Genomic DNA, 19,588 nt, shown 5'->3' on the forward strand with positions numbered 1-19,588 from the left:
GGAAGTGTCCGATTCCTGCAGATTTTTGTTGGTGTAGCAGAATGCTGTATTTTTTTTTCTTTTTGTTCTTCATTTTGTGTTTTGGGATCATGGTGTGTTTTTTTTTTTTTTTTTTTTTTTTTACTAGCTTGTCCTCACCCTAAAACCCCCAACTTCCCGCAGTTGTCCCATTGGTTTGATTGTATTTTTGGTGGGAAATGTTATTGTATTATTTATATGTATCTTCGTGTTTGTTGCCATGTGTATGTAGTGACGTCATAGACACACTTAAAATAGACATTTCCGGCATATTGATGATGGGTGGAATCAGACACTTATGTATCAAATAGTCATTCAAACACACTGTAAACTGTGCCTTATCTGAAACCAAGTTTTTAATGGTTGCTGACTTGCTGGCAGGTTATTGAAAATGCATGTTCCTGAATATTGGACCCCTTTTGGACCAAAGTAAGTAATTTTAGGTCTTTATGTAGATTGCTGTTCCCATTTCTAGTACTGATATTATGTATTAAGCTATTGGTTGGAAATACTTGTAACAAATTTCATTAAGGAATAAATATACTAGGAAGCAGTGGTTAGAATGCAAAGTTCCTTGAACAGGTTCCTACATGATGTTCTTGAATTGATACCACAAACGATTTTTATTACACGCTTTTACATGCGAAAAACTTTTGCTAAGTTTGATGAGTTATCACAGAATATGTTCCCTTATGAAATAATAGAATGAAAAAATGTGGTATGCCCTTCCCAACTGAATTTATTATCGAGTTGTAGTCCCAGAAATGTAACACTGTCAACCTTTTCGATCTGCATGTCTTCATATGTTATAAACATGCTGTCGCTGGAGAAATCGAGCAGTTTGCAAATCTGACATAAAACTTGCATTAGCGTACTCACACTTTCCCCAATAGGACTAGCTTTTACAGCACAGGAGTAAAGGAATCTGTCACATTACGTATATTTTTTGTTGTATTACAAGGCTGTACACTTTATTCTATTATGTCAGCAGCACAAGAAATTAAGCTTCGAATTTAACCTACAGTACTCAGTTTACATATTACTTCATACTTAAAAACGCACGTTGTTAACATTTTACTTAAACAGTGCTTTGGCGAAGTTCCGCGTACTTTCTGTCGCAGCTGCGAAGATGATATTTCTAATAGCGACCGATAACCTACAAACATATAATCTGAAACACTAATAATCGTTCTAACATCAACTAAAATGTACTCGGAGTTAATAAGCTGAGGTTATGACACGATTCATACGACATTCCTGCTATTTCACACTACTCGCAGTTATACTGATAACTAAACTGATGGATTCCAACTATGTCGTTATTTAACTGTCGGAGTTATCGGTATTCGCTAGCGAAAAATAACTTGGCCGTTATTAATAACCGTTAACGATAACGGTTATCAAAGAATAACTGGAACTGTGATAACGGTTACTCCAGAATAACCGTTTGGCCCACCTCTACTGTGCACTTGTCAGTAAATTGCAAGACTCGAGCCACCACACTAGCTGGTCATGAATCATACATTCCATCACCTTGCAAACACAGCTGGTAAGAGAGATGGGGCTGTAGCTAGAAGGAAGGTTTTTGTCCTTACTGGGCTTTGGTATGGCTATGACGGAGGCTTCACATCAGCATCTGGGAGATGCGCCCTCTGCCCAAATGCAGTTGTATGTGTTAAGCAGAAAGTGACTGCCTGCAAGAGAAAGGTGCTGCAACATCTGAATACGGATGGCGTCTGGCCCTGGGGCGGAGGATCGGGATGAACTGAGAGCATGATCTAGCTCCCACATAGTAAAAGCGGCATTGTAGCACTCACAATTTGGAGAAAAGAAGGGTATCACCCGAGCCTCCTCTGCTCATTTCCTAAGGAGGAAGGCAGGGTGCTTGTGAGAAGAGCTCGAAACTTCCGCAAAATGGTGGACCAAGATGTCTGCGATTGTAATAGGGTCCACGATGACGTTGTTTGCTACTCTCAGGCCAGAAATTGGGGAATGGATTTTGGTCCCAGAGAGCCACCGGAGGATGGCCCACACAACAGAGGAAGGGTTGGAACTGTTAAGAGAACTAGTGAACGAAATACTATCCTGAAGAACATGACGATACTTTGCACACAACTGTTTATAATGAATGCAGTTTGCCATTGTAGGATGATGGTTAAAAATGCAGAGAGCATGTCTCCCTTCGTAAATTGCGTTGTGGCATGCCTCAGTCCACCAAGGGACTAGGAAACGATGTGGTGAAGAGGAAGTGTGAGGAATGGAACGTTCTGCAGCAGTAAGGATAACGTTTGTAAGATATTCCACGGTCATCACAATTGGGGAAATGTTGTTCTTTGGAGGTCACCAGAGAGGAGTAAAGCTGCCAGTCAGCCTTAGTAAGCTGCCATTTGGGCATGCACATGGATGGGGTGGTAGTCTGCAAATGGATAGCACACGGGAAATGGTCGCTTGAGTAGGTGTCGGGAAGAATGGACCACTCAGGAAGCTGGGCAGGGCAGAACGATAGGTCCAAATGGGAATAGGCGTATGAGGAGCTGGAAAGGAAAATGGGTGCTCCAGTGTTAAGGCAAAAGAGATTAAGTTTGTTAAGAAGGTCAGCCAAGAAGGCACCTCTCTGACAGGTCCTTGAAGAAGCCCAAAGGGGATGATGTGCATTAAAGTCACAGAGTAGCAGAAATGGGAGAGGTACCTGCCCAATAAGCTGAAGGAAGTTGCCCTGGTGACATCGAATGGTGGAGGGACATTAATGGTACAGAGGGAAAAGTCAGGTGGAGAAAGAAAAGGCAAACTGCAACAGCTTGAAGAAGGGTAGTCAGGGAGATGGGTTTACTATGAATGTCATCCCATATGAGCAGCATGACACCCCCGTAAGATGGAATGCCGACCTCAGGAGGAAGGTCAAAATGAATCGGTAAGAAATGTGAAAGCTCAAAGCGGTCATGAGGGCGCAATTTCATTTTCTGAATGGGGTTTCTACATGCTGAATCAGTCCTCCTATAATCAGTTCTTTTTCGATTTCTTCACATTTTTTATGCAACCATATTGCCTTGGCTTCCCTGCACTTCTTATTTATTTCATTCCCAAGAGCTTGTATTTCAGTATTCCTGAATTTATGCGAACATTTTTGTACTTCCTTCTTTCATCAATAAACAGAAGTATTTCTTCTGTTATCCATGGTTTTTTGCAGTTACCTTCTTTGTACCTATGTTTTTCTTTCCAACTTCTTTGACTGCTGAACTGCCTACTGAGCTACTCCTTATCACAATATCTATAGTCAGAGAGAATTCAAAGCCTCTCTCTTCTTCAATCCTTAGTTCTTCCGTATCCCACTTCTTTGCGTACTGAATCCACCTGACTAGTTTTTTAAACTTCAGCCTACCCCACTAGTAAATTGTGATCTGAGTTTATATCTGCTCCTAAGTATGCCTTATAATCCAATATCTGATTTCAGAGTCTCCACCTGACCACAATGTAATCCAACTGAAACCTTAACCATATCTCCTGGTCTTTGCCAAGTACACCTCGTCCTCTTGTGATTCTTACACAAAGTATTCACTATTACTAGCTGAAATTTGTTGCGGAACTCAATTAGTTTTTCTCCTCTCTCATTCCTAGTGTCAGCTCATATTCTCCCATAACCCTTCTCCTACAACCAAACTCCAATCCCCCACAACTATTAGATTTTCATCTCCCTTTATGTACTAAATTACCTGTCAATACCCTCATATACCTTCCCTATCCCTTCATCTCCAGCTTGCGACATCGGCATTTATACCTAACTAACATTGTCGGTGTTGGATTACTGTCTACTATGATGAGTACAACACCATCACTGAATTGTTCACAGTCGCACAATCAGGAATACTAGTCTTCTTTCCATTTCACTTCACTGCCCCTACCATCTCTCAGATTTTCTAGCTTCCCTAACATGTTCAAGCTTCAAACATTCCATGCCCTGACTTTTAGAATGTTATCCTTTTGTTGTTTGTTCAATCTTTTCCTCATGGTCACCTCCCCCTTGGCAGTCCCCTCCCGAAGATCCAAATGGGGGACTATTCCAGAATGTTTTGCCAGTGGAGAGATTATCATGACTCTTTTCAATTACAGACAACATGTACTGTGGATACACCTTGTGTGTCTTTAATGAAGTGGTTTCCATTGACTTCTGCATCCCCATGTCGTCGATAGTTGCTGGTTATTCCGCCTTAAGGGGCAGTTTCCCACCACAAGGGCAAGTGAATGCCCTGAACCTGTGCCTGCCCCTGCGCCCTCTTCGACAAGGCTGCTGGCAGGATAAGGGTGACTTCTAATGCCAATGCTGAAGATTTTTTATTCAGAATTTAAGTGGTAGTGGGTTTCAAACCTAAGATCGAGGATGTTTTGATTAGTAATCAAAGATACTATCCCCAGACCATGGTGTTCCCTTCTTATTTTATTACGGTGATCATTTCTTCCTATGTAGGTGGGTGCCAACAAAATATTTTCACGCACTGAGGAAAAAGTTGGTGATTGAAATTTCATCAGAAGCACCTGCCGCAGCGAAAAACATCTTTGTTTTAATGAACGACTCTGCAGTTCACGTGTCTTATCCATGACACAAACCCCCTTATTTTGTGATACTACAAAACAAGCTACCCTTCTTTGAACATTTTTGATGTCCTCCATCACTCCTATCTGATGTGGATCCCACACCACATAACAATACTCCAGAAGAGGGCAGGCAAACTTAGTTTAAGCAGCAACACCTGTTACATTCTGACTATACATTCTGTCACATTCTGACAATAGATCACACTCTTAGTTTGCTTCCCGCCACATTACCTAAGTGATCATTCACATATTCCTAAATTTAATGCTTAAGTATTTAGTTAAGTGATTTATCGCATAACTGAAATTTAGCGGATTCGTTTTAGTACTCATGTGGAAACAAATTTTTACATGACCATAAATGACAGCATCACCTGCAAACAATGTAAGACGGCTCCTCAGATTGTCTCCTAAATTCTTTATGTAGATCAGGAACAACAGAGGGCCTATAACACTTCCTTGGGGATGCCAGATATTACTTCTGTTTTACTCACTGACACTCTGCGAATTATTCGAAATGTGACCTTCCTGACAGGAAATCATGAATACAGCCACGCAACTGAGATGATACTCTATAGGTGGATAATTTAGTTACAAGTTGCTTGTGAGGAATGGTGTCAAAAGCTTTCTGGAAACCTAAAAATATGCAATGGACTGTAAGGCAAAATTTTTTAAGCAAATTTTTAAAGAAAAGTTTTAGCATTTTAATCATCAGATTGCAAAGCCAGCCTAAAAGATTATTATAACGGAACTGACTTTTAAAATCTCTGAAAATTGTTGTCTCGACTTTCTCCTCCTCTTCCCTTACCGAGCAAGTTGGCGCAGTGGCTAACACACTGGACTCGCATTCGGCAGGACGACGGTTCAATCTCGCAACAGCCATCCTCATTTAGGTTTTCTGTGATTTCCCTAAATCACTCCAGGCAAATGCCGGGATGGTTTCTGTGAAAGGGCACGGTCAACTTCCTTTCTCTTCCTTCCCTAATCCGATGAGACCAATGACCTCAATGTCTGGTCTACTGCCCCAAAAACAACCCAACCCAATCCAACCCAACCTTCTTCCCTTTTCGTGGTCACTATTGTCCTCTTCATATATAAGATGGTCTTCACAGCAATTGAGAGCATTTCTTATGCCACACTTTTTTAAAGATTTAACAATAATGTCTTCTCTCATTCTAGACCTCTACTGTTTTATCCACCGATACATTTGTTTGATTGCTGGTCTTTTAAAGCTCCCTTCAGCGTGAATTCATTCTAGTTTTCATCCACCATCCATTTGTTCCATTCCTCTCATATTCCCTTTAAATGGTTTATTTATTGTGACATCAAGAGGCTGAAATTGAGAAGTCAAGTCCTCCCAGAATAACGGTACACACTGTATTTCTCTGTCTCAATTTCTCTTTCACAGAATTTTTCAATTGACTATTAACTTGATCTGGCACAAGAAGAGAACTCTTCTTCAATAAAACACCTTTCTTTCTCTCCCAGCCTCTGTTAATCCATAATTTCATACCAATCTCATCCATTTAATCTTTGTCACGTACATAAACAACACCCGATGGTATTTCAGAAGGTTTTGGCATTGTTTTGCACTCGAAAATAATCACTGGAATAAGTTTAGTATCATCAGCACAAAATGGAAGGACAGTACTGTAGTGCATTTTTTCAAGCACGTTTCCTGGCAACAGTTCTGTTACTCGGCACATCAAATGTCAGAGGAGTTTCGTCCATATTCATTATTTGGCTTGGTTCCACACTGGATTTCTTTCAAAGCTGAATAATAAAGCGATGGAAAGAAATTTTAAATTCATACTCCTGTCACATTTTCTGAGATACTTTGGTTTTGGTTCTCATGCGAAGTCCATGACCTTCACAACCAACCAACTTCATCCTTAAAGTCTGTTAAGTTCCACTATAGCATTAGCTTACAAGTGTGTACTTGAATCACTTTCATATTAATTTCAATGCTAGTTTGATAGTGTCCTTGAATCTATTTCAATGCATCATCATCTGGTTTTGGCCATTTTGCATTCAGCACACCAAATGCATGTGAGGCACATTCTGTTACAAATAAGACAAGGGAGACAACTATTAAATACTCAGATACAGCACCTTAAACAATGTAGTTTTGACATTACCCAGTATAATTAGTGAAGCCTCAGGGAACAAATTTCTTTGAATCTTAAAGCACTTCCACTTCTGCAACCCAGAAAGCTGTGTCAAAAATCACTTACTGAACTAATAAGACACTATGCACAATAAGGTGAATATTGTTTTATGAAAACCTGAATATGAATTATCTGATTTAATAATTAAATAAATTATTTAGTGTTCAGGCTGCTGTATTAAAATAAAGAAAATATGCACTCTTCACGTAAAATCTCTCTAAACGTATCTCATTTTACTGTAGCGGCATACCACAACTAAAAGAAGTATATCAAATACATGAGTAGATTCATCAATTCCACTTGTCAAATTCCAATCAAAATAGGTCTTTGGTGTGACGTCATAAGCGCGTGACTGCGTGTGAGATCGCTCTCTAAGTTTTCATCTATTTTTAGTTTTCAGATATATATTTTAACTGTTTTTGTGATAATATTTACTATATAAGTGACTTATTAGTGGTTTCTTCATTCACCTCTGCATTTCGTGTGTTGTGGCCTGATATTTGTGAGTGTTTCGTATCGAGCAACTTAACCTCTTACCCGTGTTTACATTCCGCGCTGACCAGTTGCAGCTGTAGCGGCGCATCGAAAGCTAAGTACTAATTAATTGTTTGTGTATAGTATTTTATTTAGGAACTTTAGTGGTCTTCAACCGGTGTTCTTGGTGTTTTCCGGTGAAATAACTTCAGAAGAAATTTTTGCGAACTGCTTTCAGTTTCGTTACTGTCATTAGACGTTTGATTTTCTTTCTGTGTTAGTATTTTGTTATATTCTCATTTGTTGTTGATTAATACTTTCAATAATAGTAGTTACTTCCCTTGTAGAGCAAGTTTGTGATAATTGTAGTCAGTTTTTAACATCTTCTTATTGTAGTAGCGGAACTTAGATAAAGTTGTTTTCTTGTTTCAATAATTGTAAAATTTTACCATGAGTGAGAAGTGTGGGCTTTGCCGTAGGTTTGTGAGTAGTGGATTGCGGTGTGAGACTTGTTCGAAGTATTTTCACTGGGGGGAATGCAGTGGGGAAGCCAGTGGGCATTCTGGTGAGATCCTCTCCTGGAACTGCAGGTTATGTAGCAAGAGTAAGTTGATAGAGGAGCAGGAGCGTAAGATCTGTGCCCTTCAGGTGCAGTTGAAAAACGCACAGGAGGAGCTAGATAGGATGAGGAGGGAGAAGGGGGTTGGGGAATGGGAGCTGGCTGTTGGCAAGAGATCTGCTAGGAGAAGGAGATTTTCAGATGGTTTTACTATTGGTGTTTGTAATAGATATGACCAACTGTCAGAGTCTAGTGGAGAGGAATCTCTAGTAGCTGTAGATGTAGGAAGTATGCAGCAGACCTCAGCAGTTACGGTGGCTAGGACAGTTGCAAAGTCTAAGAGAAAGAAGAAGGTTCTGCTGTTAGGTAGTTCTCATGGTAGAGGTGTAGGCCAGCAGTTGCAGGAAGTTTTGGGGAGTGAGTACCAGGTCACCAGCATTGTGAAGCCTAATGCAGGATTGGCTCAGGTGACTTTTAACATAGGGGGGTTATGTAGGGATTTTACTAAAGAGGATCAGGTAGTGATTGTGGGTGGGGCTGGTAATAGTATTGATAGGGATGGGAAGTATGACATAGATGGTGACCTGGAAAAGATAGCCACTCAGACTGGCAACACGAATGTGCATTTCGTGGAACTGTTTCAGCGTCACGATCGGCCTCATCTTAATATAGCCGTCAGGCGTAATAACATGAGACTTGGGGGTGCGCTGATGACAGAAGGCATGAGTCACATTTCAGTGGTGTCGGTGGAGTCTATCAGTAGGACGGGTTTCACTAGACATGGCCTGCACCTCAACAGGTATGGGAAGGGGAGGTTGGCAAAACTTATAGGTGACAGCATAGGTGGGGGTGGTGGGATCACTCATGGGAAAATTCCGGTAGTTGTGGGTGTTAGAGCTGTACCTTTTTTAGATTGAAGTCAGCTGATAGGTATTCCTGCTTAAGGGAAGTCTCTCTAACAAAGAAACCACTTTCTACAAAGCTTGGGTATCCGATTAATGAGGGAATTAGTATATTTCATCAAAATATACAAGGTATTCGAGATAAAGTTAGTGAACTGCTTATAGATGTTGACTCTGAAATTATTGGTATATCTGAACACTTCTTAAATAAGGAGATAATTCAGAGGCTTCCTTTACCAGGATACAGGTTGGCTGGCAGCTTTTCTAGGAGCTCTTTGCGGTGTGGGGGAGTAGCCATGTATGTGAGAAACGGTATCCCATTTGAGTCAATTGATGTTTCAAAGTACTGCACTGAAAAGGTGTTTGAATGTTGTGCAGGTGTGGTTAAATTTAGTGGAGCTAAACTTCTTACTGTTGTTATTTATAGATCCCCAGACTCCGATTTCACAACATTTTTGCTAAAGCTAGAGGAGGTTCTTGGTTCACTTTATAGGAAATACAAAAAGTTAGTTATATGTGGTGACTTCAATATTAATTGTATAAGTGATTGTGCAAGGAAAAGGATGCTGGTAGACCTCCTTAATTCATATAATCTTATGCAAACCGTATTCTTTCCAACGAGAGTGCAAGGGAACAGTAGAACAACCATAGACAATATTTTTGTTCATTCGTCATTATTAGAAGGGCATTCTGTTAGCAAAAAGGTGAATGGCCTTTCAGATCATGATGCACAAATTTTAAGTCTAAAAGATTTTTGTGCTTCAACACATGTTAAATATAGTTACCAACTTTTTAGGAAAGCTGATCCAGTTGCTGTACAGACTTTTGTAAACCTTATCAAGGAACAAGATTGGCAAGATGTTTATAGTGCTGATACAGTAGACGATAAATATAATGCTTTCCTCAAGACTTTTCTCGTGCTCTTTGAAAGTTGCTTTCCGTTAGAACGTTTAAAACAGGGTACTAGCACAAACAGGCAGCCTGGGTGGCTGACTAAAGGGATAAGAATATCTTGTAGAACAAAGTGGCAATTATATCAAAACGTTAGAAACAGTCAAAATCTAAATGCAGCAGCCCATTACAAACAGTATTGTAAGGTGCTTAAAAAAGTTATTAGGAAGGCAAAAAGTATGTGGTATGCAGATAGAATAGCTAAGTCTCAGGATAAAATTAAAACCATATGGTCAGTCGTAAAGGAAGTGGCTGGTCTGCAGAGACAGGTCGAGGATATAGAATCAGTGCGTAGTGGGGATGTCCGTGTTGCTGATAAGTCGCATATATGTACAGTACTTAATAATCACTTTCTGAATATAGCAGGTGAACTAAATAGAAACCTAGTCCCAACAGGGAATCATATAGCGCTCTTAGAAAAAAGTGTTCCGAGACTGTTACCTGAAATGCTCCTCCATGATACTGACAAGAGGGAGATTGAGTTAATAATTAAATCACTAAAGACCAAGAACTCTCATGGATATGACGGGGTATCTAGCAGAATACTGAAGTATTGTTCCACGTATATTAGCTCAGTACTTAGCCATATCTGTAACTTTTCCTTTAGCAGTGGTCGGTTTCCTGACCGATTAAAGTACTCGGTAGTGAAGCCACTTTATAAAAAGGGAGACAGGGATAATGTTGACAATTATAGACCTATTTCTATGCCATCGGTGTTTGCTAAAGTTATCGAGAGGCTTGTATATACAAGGTTACTGCAGCATTTAAATTCACATAATTTGCTGTCAAATGTACAGTTTGGTTTTAGAAATGGCTTAACAACTGAAAATGCTATATTCTCTTTTCTCTGTGAGGTTTTGGACGGATTAAATAAAAGGTTGAGAACGTTAGGTGTTTTCTTTGATCTAACGAAGGCTTTTGACTGTGTTGACCACAAAATATTACTGCAGAAGTTGGAACATTATGGAGTAAGGGGAGTAGCTTACAATTGGTTCGCCTCCTACTTTAAGAACAGAAAGCAGAAGGTAATCCTCCGCAATATTGAGAGTGGTAATGATGTTCAGTCCCAATGGGGCACTGTTAAATGGGGCGTTCCCCAAGGGTCGGTGCTGGGGCCACTGCTGTTCCTTATTTATGTAAATGATATGCCTTCTAGTATTACAGGTGATTCAAAAATATTTCTGTTTGCTGATGACACCACCTTGGTAGTGAAGGATCTTGTGTGTAATATTGAAACATTATCAAATAATGTAGTTCATGAAGTAAGTTCGTGGCTTGTGGAAAATAATTTGATGCTAAATCACAGTAAGACTCAGTTTTTACAGTTTCTAACCCACAATTCAACAAGAACTGACATTTTAATCAGACAGAATGGGCATGTTATAAGCGAGACGGAACAGTTCAAGTTCCTAGGCGTACGGATAGATAGTAAGCTGTTGTGGAAAGCCCATGTTCAGGATCTTGTTCAGAAACTAAATACCGCTTTATTTACCATTAGAACAGTATCTGAAATAAGTGACATTTCAACACGAAAAGTAGTATACTTCGCATATTTTCATACGCTTATGTCATATGGTATTATTTTTTGGGGTAATTCTTCTGATTCAAAAAGGGTATTTTTGGCTCAAAAACGGGCTGTTCGAGCTATGTATGGTGTAAGTTCGAAAACCTCTTGTCGACCCCTATTCAATAGTCTGGGAATTTTGACATTGCCCTCACAGTATGTATTTTCTTTAATGTCGTTTGTTGTTAGCAATATTAGCTTATTCCCAAGAGTTAGCAGCTTTCACTCAGTTAATACTAGGCAGAAATCAAATCTGCATGTGGAATGCACTTCCTTGACTCTTGTGCAGAAAGGAGTGCAGTATTCTGCTGCATCCATTTTCAATAAGCTACCACAAGAACTCAAAAATCTTAGCAGTAGCCCAAACACTTTTAAGTCTAAACTGAAGAGTTTCCTCATGGCTCACTCCTTCTATTCTGTCGAGGAGCTCCTGGAAGAGATAAAAAATTAAGCAAATTCCAGTGTTACATTCTTGATTTTCTTTATTTAAACTAACGACTTGTTTCATTTTATGTGTTTCTACAATCGTGTTATAATTTCATGTATTGACTCGTTCCATGACCATGGAGACTTCTCCTAAATGTGGTCCCACGGAACAATAAATAAATAAATAAATAAATAAATAAATATACGTAAAGATATCTAAGTAGCTGACAGCAATTCCGTTTCAGTACAAGAATAAAACAACAATGAAGAATAAGAAGCTCAACATGAGTAGATGTAAGAACTAAAATTATCACAGTGTCTTTGCATTCATAATTTCTTCTCACGATTTACAATGTTATTGAATCAGAACAATTCCACTGACTTATTATTAAACAAAGATGATTTGGGGGAACAAACATGACAACAGTTCTGCATTAAGTACGTATACTTTCATTAAAGACAAGCTTAAATAGCTCAAACATATTTTTAACTAACTCTCGTTTAGTTTGCTCATTTTGATTACAAAATTGTGATGTTTCACATCTCCATTATGAGTAAAAACTCATAAGGCAACATGTCCCAAAACAAACTTGAAAAATCTTTAACATAAATGAGTCATCAAGAGTAAGTAGTAGATTCTATGGAGAGAGGATCACCGTTCTTCAATATTTTTGTGGCGTATTTCATTATACAAAAGCTGTGAGTAAGTTTACATTTAACTCACAAAACTTATGTTTGGTATGCTAATACAAGTATATTACTGAGTTGAAATGCTTAAACTCTCAGCAGTTTTCAAATGTGTCCAAACTGTAACAGGGAAAACTTAGCTTAAGAGAGATCATTGTCACAGTAAACCCCCCCACATTTGTGTGTTATTTTGTACATCTTTTACAAACAACTAATATGAATGTGCCATCAAAAATGGGGAACCAAACAAAAACATCCTTTAAAAAGCGATGTTAAGTGAATACTGTTATGCTGATTTTGTTTTGGGGAAAAATATTTAAAATATGTCTCCCATTTCCCTGCAAATGAAACTTCTAATCCAATTTGGAACAGGTCTTATGTAAAAGGACAGTAAACGTCACTCTTTACTAAGGCCACCTGCTCTTGTCCAATTTGGAATAGGTCTTAATTTACTGAGGTCAAGTACATGGTCTAATGGGTAGGATTACTGACTACCAATGCACAGGTTGCAGCTTCAATTCCTGGGTCATCTCAAATATTGATGTGATGGAGAACTCTGGAACGGAATACACTTGGTCTCTTGTGGCAAAACAAGAAAGTAAGAAAGAAATTAATACACAAGCTGCCAAAGTGGCATAAAATCAAAAAGCTTTCAGCAAGTTGGGAGACAGACAACATTTATTTGTTGATTCTCTATGCAGCACACAACATAACAATTAAGTTGCATGAAACGCACACCCACTCGAATGAGACTACAAAGCAGTATACCTTTCTACTTCAGGAACTTAATGAACTTGAAACAGCATCAACTGACAGTAAGGAACAATTTCATGTTACAAAAACAAAAGTTTAAGCACAGTAACTCACCTACACCTTACCATATACAAGGCACAAAGGAGTATAATGATAGATACATCGTATTCACCCAGATTTCTGTTTCTTGTTGCATTTTTGTTACTGAAGTTTTATTTGGGACCCCAACCATGAAGAAATTGTATGGTGTACATACTAATAGATAAATGAGGATTCAATGCTGTTGTAAATAAACAATAAGAAGTATCAAATATTTCAAAGCCATGACACAGCATTTTAAATTACTGCTGTCAAATCTCTGAAGTCAGCAGTGAGGTGGTACCTCGTAGCTGGCCTGAATTTAAAAGAGAGAAAAAAAGAAACATGGAACCAACAACTTCTAAATAAATTCAACAAGAAATAAAAACAATAATTAACAAATTTAAAAAAACTGAACCAATATTGAGAAATTAATTAATGTCATGATATCATGCTGGTGGAATACTTTCATACCATATTCAATTCCATCAAAGAAAACAACATCTATGCATCCATTTTACTAACCTCCTCCTTGCAAATTCATGATGGAGACTAATATTAAAGTAATGTTACATATTTTACACCCACTCAAGCAGATTGGTCACATTTTCTCAGTCTAAAATTTCTATTAGGAAATTTTTCTTGTAATCACTGACCTGCGGACTGGACTTGACATTGCCAGTGGAGTGGGTACACCAATCGCTTTAATTCGCTGCTGCATTGTAGGACTAGGACCCTGTGGTCTAACAGCAGGTGATTGTGATGGTTGCTGCTCTGGTGACAATGGGTCAGGTGTATGACTTCGTGACTGGGACACGTCCATCCCTCTGCAAGATAACAGCTTGTAGGTAATGTATGTAGAAATCACCCAAAATAGTATTTTTGAGACAGTAATAATTATTTCCAACAAAAGCACAATGGTAGGAGAGGAGGAGGAAATACAGAGGAACAGGTACACAAGGGGACAGATTCATATACGAATATAAATGGGTAAGGGAAATGTATAAGGGAATGTACAAAACAGCAGAGGGGCTGGCGCAAGTGGGCAGCAGAACAGGTGACAGGCTGAGAGATGGGGATGGGGAAGGGGACAGGTGACAGGCTAAGAGACAGGGACAGGTGACAGGCAATATGCAGAGGATGGGTAGACATCAGGCAAGTGGGGAAATGGTGGGCGGAGACTGGAGAATGGCAGCCAAAGTAGGGTGGACACAACAAGGTGATCAGAAGGTGGCGGGATCACCGAAGGCTGGAATCAATTTGGAAGGGATTAGATAACAAAGGAGACAAGAGATATCAGGGTAACAAAGGTGGGGTGCAGCATCACGAGGGAGAGGGGGATATCAGGATTACACAGGATCACAAAATGGGGGGCCAGTATCACAGCGGAGCAAAAAAATCACAGGGATGAGGAAGGATCACAAAATGGAGGAGCAGCACCATAAAGGAAAGTAGCAGGATCTGAACGATGGTGGTGGGCTGGACCACAAAACAGCAGGCAAGGATCTCAAGGGGGTGGAGATGCAACGGAAAGGGCAGCAGGGAGGGGGGGGGGATAACAGAGTTGGTATTATGAAGGATGGCATGAAATAGAGAGCGGGCGGGCAGCCGGGCCCGGGGGCAGAGAGGGGCGGGCGGGCGCCGGGGCCCGGGGGCAGAGAGGGGCGGGCGGGGCGCCGGGGCCCGGGGGCAGAGAGGGGCGGGCGGGCACCGGGGCCCGGGGGCAGAGAAGGGCGGGGCGCGCACCCGGGCCCGGGGGCAGAGAAGGGCGGGCGCGCACCCGGGCCCGGGGGCAGAGAAGGGCGGGCGCGCACCCGGGCCCGGGGGCAGAGAAGGGCGGGCGCGCACCCGGGCCCGGGGGCAGAGAAGGGCGGGCGCGCACCCGGGCCCGGGGGCAGAGAAGGGCGGGCGCGCACCCGGGCCCGGGGGCAGAGAAGGGCGGGCGCGCACCCGGGCCCGGGGGCAGAGAAGGGCGGGCGCGCACCCGGGCCCGGGGGCAGAGAAGGGCGGGCGCGCACCCGGGCCCGGGGGCAGAGAAGGGCGGGCGCGCACCCGGGCCCGGGGGCAGAGAAGGGCGGGCGCGCACCCGGGCCCGGGGGCAGAGAAGGGCGGGCGCGCACCCGGGCCCGGGGGCAGAGAAGGGCGGGCGCGCACCCGGGCCCGGGGGCAGAGAAGGGCGGGCGCGCACCCGGGCCCGGGGGCAGAGAAGGGCGGGCGCGCACCCGGGCCCGGGGGCAGAGAAGGGCGGGCGCGCACCCGGGCCCGGGGGCAGAGATGGGCGGGCGCGCACCCGGGCCCGGGGGCAGAGATGGGCGGGCGCGCACCCGGGCCCGGGGGCAGAGATGGGCGGGCGCGCACCCGGGCCCGGGGGCAGAGATGGGCGGGCGCGCACCCGGGCCCGGGGGCAGAGATGGGCGGGCGCGCACCCGGGCCCGGGGGCAGAGAGGGGAGGGCACGCATCCAGGGACAAGGGCAAGTAGCAGACATGGGGGTGAGGGGAGAGGCAGAGGAATGCAGGTATGCATTAAGTAGAAACTGGCAGGAAAAGAGCTGAAAGTAGTCTGTATATATTGGATACTACCGAAAAGATCAAATTATTCTGCCATCCCTATGATTTGCACATGGATAGTTGAGGTGGTTGTGTTGTAATACTGCATTGGAACAACTGCTGTAACAATAATCTTGTACCTTGGTCTTGGATGAGGACTTCCACGACTATAGGGTCCTCTATGTTGTTGTTGTTGTTGTTGTTGCTGCTGAACCTGTTGCTGCAAATGGCTTGGTTTCCTTGGTGATTCTCCAGTGTCAACAGGAGGCAGGAAAAAGTTATTTTTTGAACCATGCCTTTGCAGAGGTGGTGTAGGTTCACAATCCTGTGACTGTGATGCTGTGGGCTCCATGTCTGTGTCAGAACCTTCACCTCGTCCTGGCGACAACTGGAACATACATAACACTGTTACTGCACAAGAAGATTATTACGTTTTGCCATCAGCTGAAAGACCATTCATGACAGTGTAATACCTAATGCTATTAATGATTCACAAAGTTGCAGAATTTTGTCATTGCCATTTGTAGAAATTCAGCCATTGCCCAATAACGTCTTCTGCTAATATTTCCGCTGTATATGGGTAAATGGATAACACATAGCGGAAAATATAACACAAGGAGTAGAGGTATGTGCTGCCATAACACCCTTCTTTCTGGAGAATGTTGTCACAAATTCTGGTCAACATAGAAACTTCATGACGATTGACTTGTCAATTGTGATGTTGGTTTTAATGTTGACAAAAACGTGAAATCCAGCATTTGCTCGAGTTACCTCACATTGACTATGGTACTGTTACCCTGTCAACCAGAATTCATGACACAACATCCTCCAAAGAGGGCATCAAACTAACATTAATCACTGTCGCCCATATGATATTTGTTCCAACTATGTTTATTCATGAATGCATGTGCTATTGGCTCATATTACCAGTATATAAGGCAGATGGGACAGCTTTTTCATCCATCTTTGTTGACCTGTTCAACCTGTTGCTGCAAATGATTCCATTTCCTTGGCAACTCTCCAGTGTCAACAGGAGGTTGGAGAAAAATATTTTTTGAACTATACCTTTGCATGTGGAAAATATAACATACAGGAGCAGAGATACATGCTATCACAACCCCCTTGCTGAACAGCTTACAGCTGAAATATCAGAGGAGGACCAAGTTTGGCTACCGCTCAATTCATGTTATTTTATGGCCCAAGTAAAAGGCCAAGAATCAGGGTTTTGCAATGTTATGTTACATACTTTGCCAGACTGTTAGGCCTAAAACAAAAGTATCACTTATTTCTTTTTTCCTACTGTTACTTTGAAGTATTACTGGCATTACATTATGTTCCATGATCAACAAATATCTACTGTTTTATGCTTAAATTAACATTCGTGCGTGTGCTTATCTGATAAATTAAGTGCACCTATGCATCACCTAGCCAGAGAAACACACACACACACACACACACACACACACACACACACACACACAGAAACATTATGTATACACAAACAGCTGAAGTATATACAACGCAGAATAGCTGATACAAAAGAGCAAACACATCAACATACCCACAGCAGCCACATTCAAATCGTTCGCCACTGCATCCATGTACACCAATATTCCCACCATCAATATCACCAAACTATGATTATAACAAATTCCTAAACTCCACATAAAAGAAATAACAAACACTCCAAAATTCATCAAAGAGCAAAACTCTCTCTCATTTAACAACCACTGCTACCTGCAACAGGCTGGGCTCCCCATAGGATCACCAATCAGTGGACTCATCATCTTCATCTTCATCATCATCATCATCATCATCATCATCATAAATCGCACTGGGAACAAAATGTTATGACCACAGTAAAAGCCAGACTCAACAGAAGGGCGGGTACCAGGTTGAGATTCATTGGGAGAGTGCTTAGAAAATGTAGTCCATCAACAAAGGAGGTGGCTTACAAAACACTCGTTTGACCTATACTTGAGTATTGCTCATCAGTGTGGGATCCGTACCAGGTCGGGTTGACGGAGGAGATAGAGAAGATCCAAAGAAGAGCGGCGCGTTTCGTCACTGGGTTATTTGGTAACCGTGATAGCGTTACGGGGATGTTTAATAAACTCAAGTGGCAGACTCTGCAAGAGAGGCGCTCTGCATCGCGGTGTAGCTTGCTCGCCAGGTTTCGAGAGGGTGCGTTTCTGGATGAGGTATCGAATATATTGCTTCCCCCTACTTATACTTCCCGAGGAGATCACGAATGTAAAATTAGAGAGATTAGAGCGCGCACGGAGGCTTTCAGACAGTCGTTCTTCCCGCGAACCATACGCGACTGGAACAGGAATGGGAGGTAATGACAGTGGCACGTAAAGTGCCCTCCGCCACACACCGTTGGGTGGCTTGCGGAGTATCGATGTAGATGTAGAATAATATTCTGGCATTATTACATGGACGAAATCTAATGTGTTCTAAATGAAAACCATGAAGTATACAACTACTCCACTATGACAAACACAGACAGCCCTCAGATAAAATTCCCCATAGAATCAAGAAAGGTCAAAAAGCTAAATTTCTTAGATATAACAATACACAGACACAACAACCAACATCAGTTTCCCATATTCAGAAAGCCTACAAGCAACGTCAAAACCATACATCGAAACTCAAATCACCCAATTACCCATGAAGAATCTGATTTCCAACACATGTTATGCAGGTTCAAACTGGAAAATGGGCTGCGACAGGGAAGTGCACTTTCGCCTTTATTGTTTATTATTGTTATGGATGAAATCCTACAGCAAGTACCAGATGCAATTGGAGATCATAAAATGAAAGCAGTGCTTTTTGCCGATGACCTGATGTTATGGGGAAATTGCGTGAAGGAGGTGCAAGAGCAGTTAGATGCATGGGAGGCAACGGCAGCACAATATGGAATGCATTTCTCTGCAAAGAAAAGTGAAATAATCGTCACAACAAGGAAGAAGAATAGGCCAAATGTGGATATAACTTGTGGAGGGGAAAAACTACCAGGGGGGAAACGCAATGGAAATAAATGAAAGATGCAGAAAAGCAGGGCAGTTCTACAAATGCATTAGGGGGCTTATTTGGAGCAAGGAGGTGCCACAGAAATCCAAGGGAATTATATACCGAACCTACTTTGTCCCCATATTGACATACGGAAGTGAGACATGGGTAATGCACAAACGCGACAAAAGTAGAATACAGGCTAGTGAAATGAAGTTCCAGAGGAGCAGGTTGGGTGTAACAAGACGAGACAGATTGCGAAATTTGTATGTGAGGGAAAGACTAAAGGAGGAACCAGTACAGGACAGGATAGAAAAATCAAGACTGCAGTGGTATGGACACATGAAGAGAATGGATGAGGGAAGAATTCCAAAGAGGATGTTTGATCTGCAACTGGAGGGGAAGAGGCCCAGAGGAAGACCAAGAGATAGATGGGTGAAGGGAGTGAAGGAATGTGTGATGAGAAGAGGAGAGAACTGGACGAAGGTGGAAGAGGGGGAATGGTGGAAAGACAGAACACGGTGGAGAGGCTTGTGTTCCCGACAGACCCAGCCAGTGGCTGGAAACTGTCCAAGATGATGATGATGTTATGCAGGTTGAATAAAATAGCACTGAATGAGGACTACAAAAATGAGCCACAAATAACAAAACAAACAGCTGTTGAAAATGGACAAAATAACAAACATGGTGGATTAAATGACAAAATTAAAAGAAAAACTAAAGACACCCAAAACACAGCAGCCACCACCAACACACAACAATAAGAACACAATGAAAACACACACAACACATTTGAACAAGAAACATCCACAAAACAAACAAATGGCACACATTCACGTACAACAACAAAGCAGCCCA

General features: G+C 41.9%; 1 protein-coding gene across 2 annotated transcripts in view; it reads right to left on the reverse strand.

Annotated features, from left to right (window-relative positions):
* Window positions 1-19,588, reverse strand: part of LOC124787817 (palmitoyltransferase ZDHHC8-like) — a 259,782-nt gene that overhangs the window by 28,549 nt on the left and 211,645 nt on the right. For both annotated transcript variants that reach the window (XM_047255931.1, XM_047255159.1), the window contains exons 7-8: window positions 15,856-16,103; window positions 13,824-13,994 (exon numbers count right to left, since the gene is read on the reverse strand). In XM_047255931.1, coding sequence (XP_047111887.1) covers window positions 13,824-13,994; window positions 15,856-16,103 — 419 coding nt within the window. The remainder of the gene's footprint in view (window positions 1-13,823; window positions 13,995-15,855; window positions 16,104-19,588) is intronic.

Source organism: Schistocerca piceifrons, chromosome 1 (genome assembly GCF_021461385.2).
Source record: "Schistocerca piceifrons isolate TAMUIC-IGC-003096 chromosome 1, iqSchPice1.1, whole genome shotgun sequence".
Taxonomy (NCBI): Eukaryota; Metazoa; Arthropoda; class Insecta; order Orthoptera; family Acrididae; genus Schistocerca; species Schistocerca piceifrons.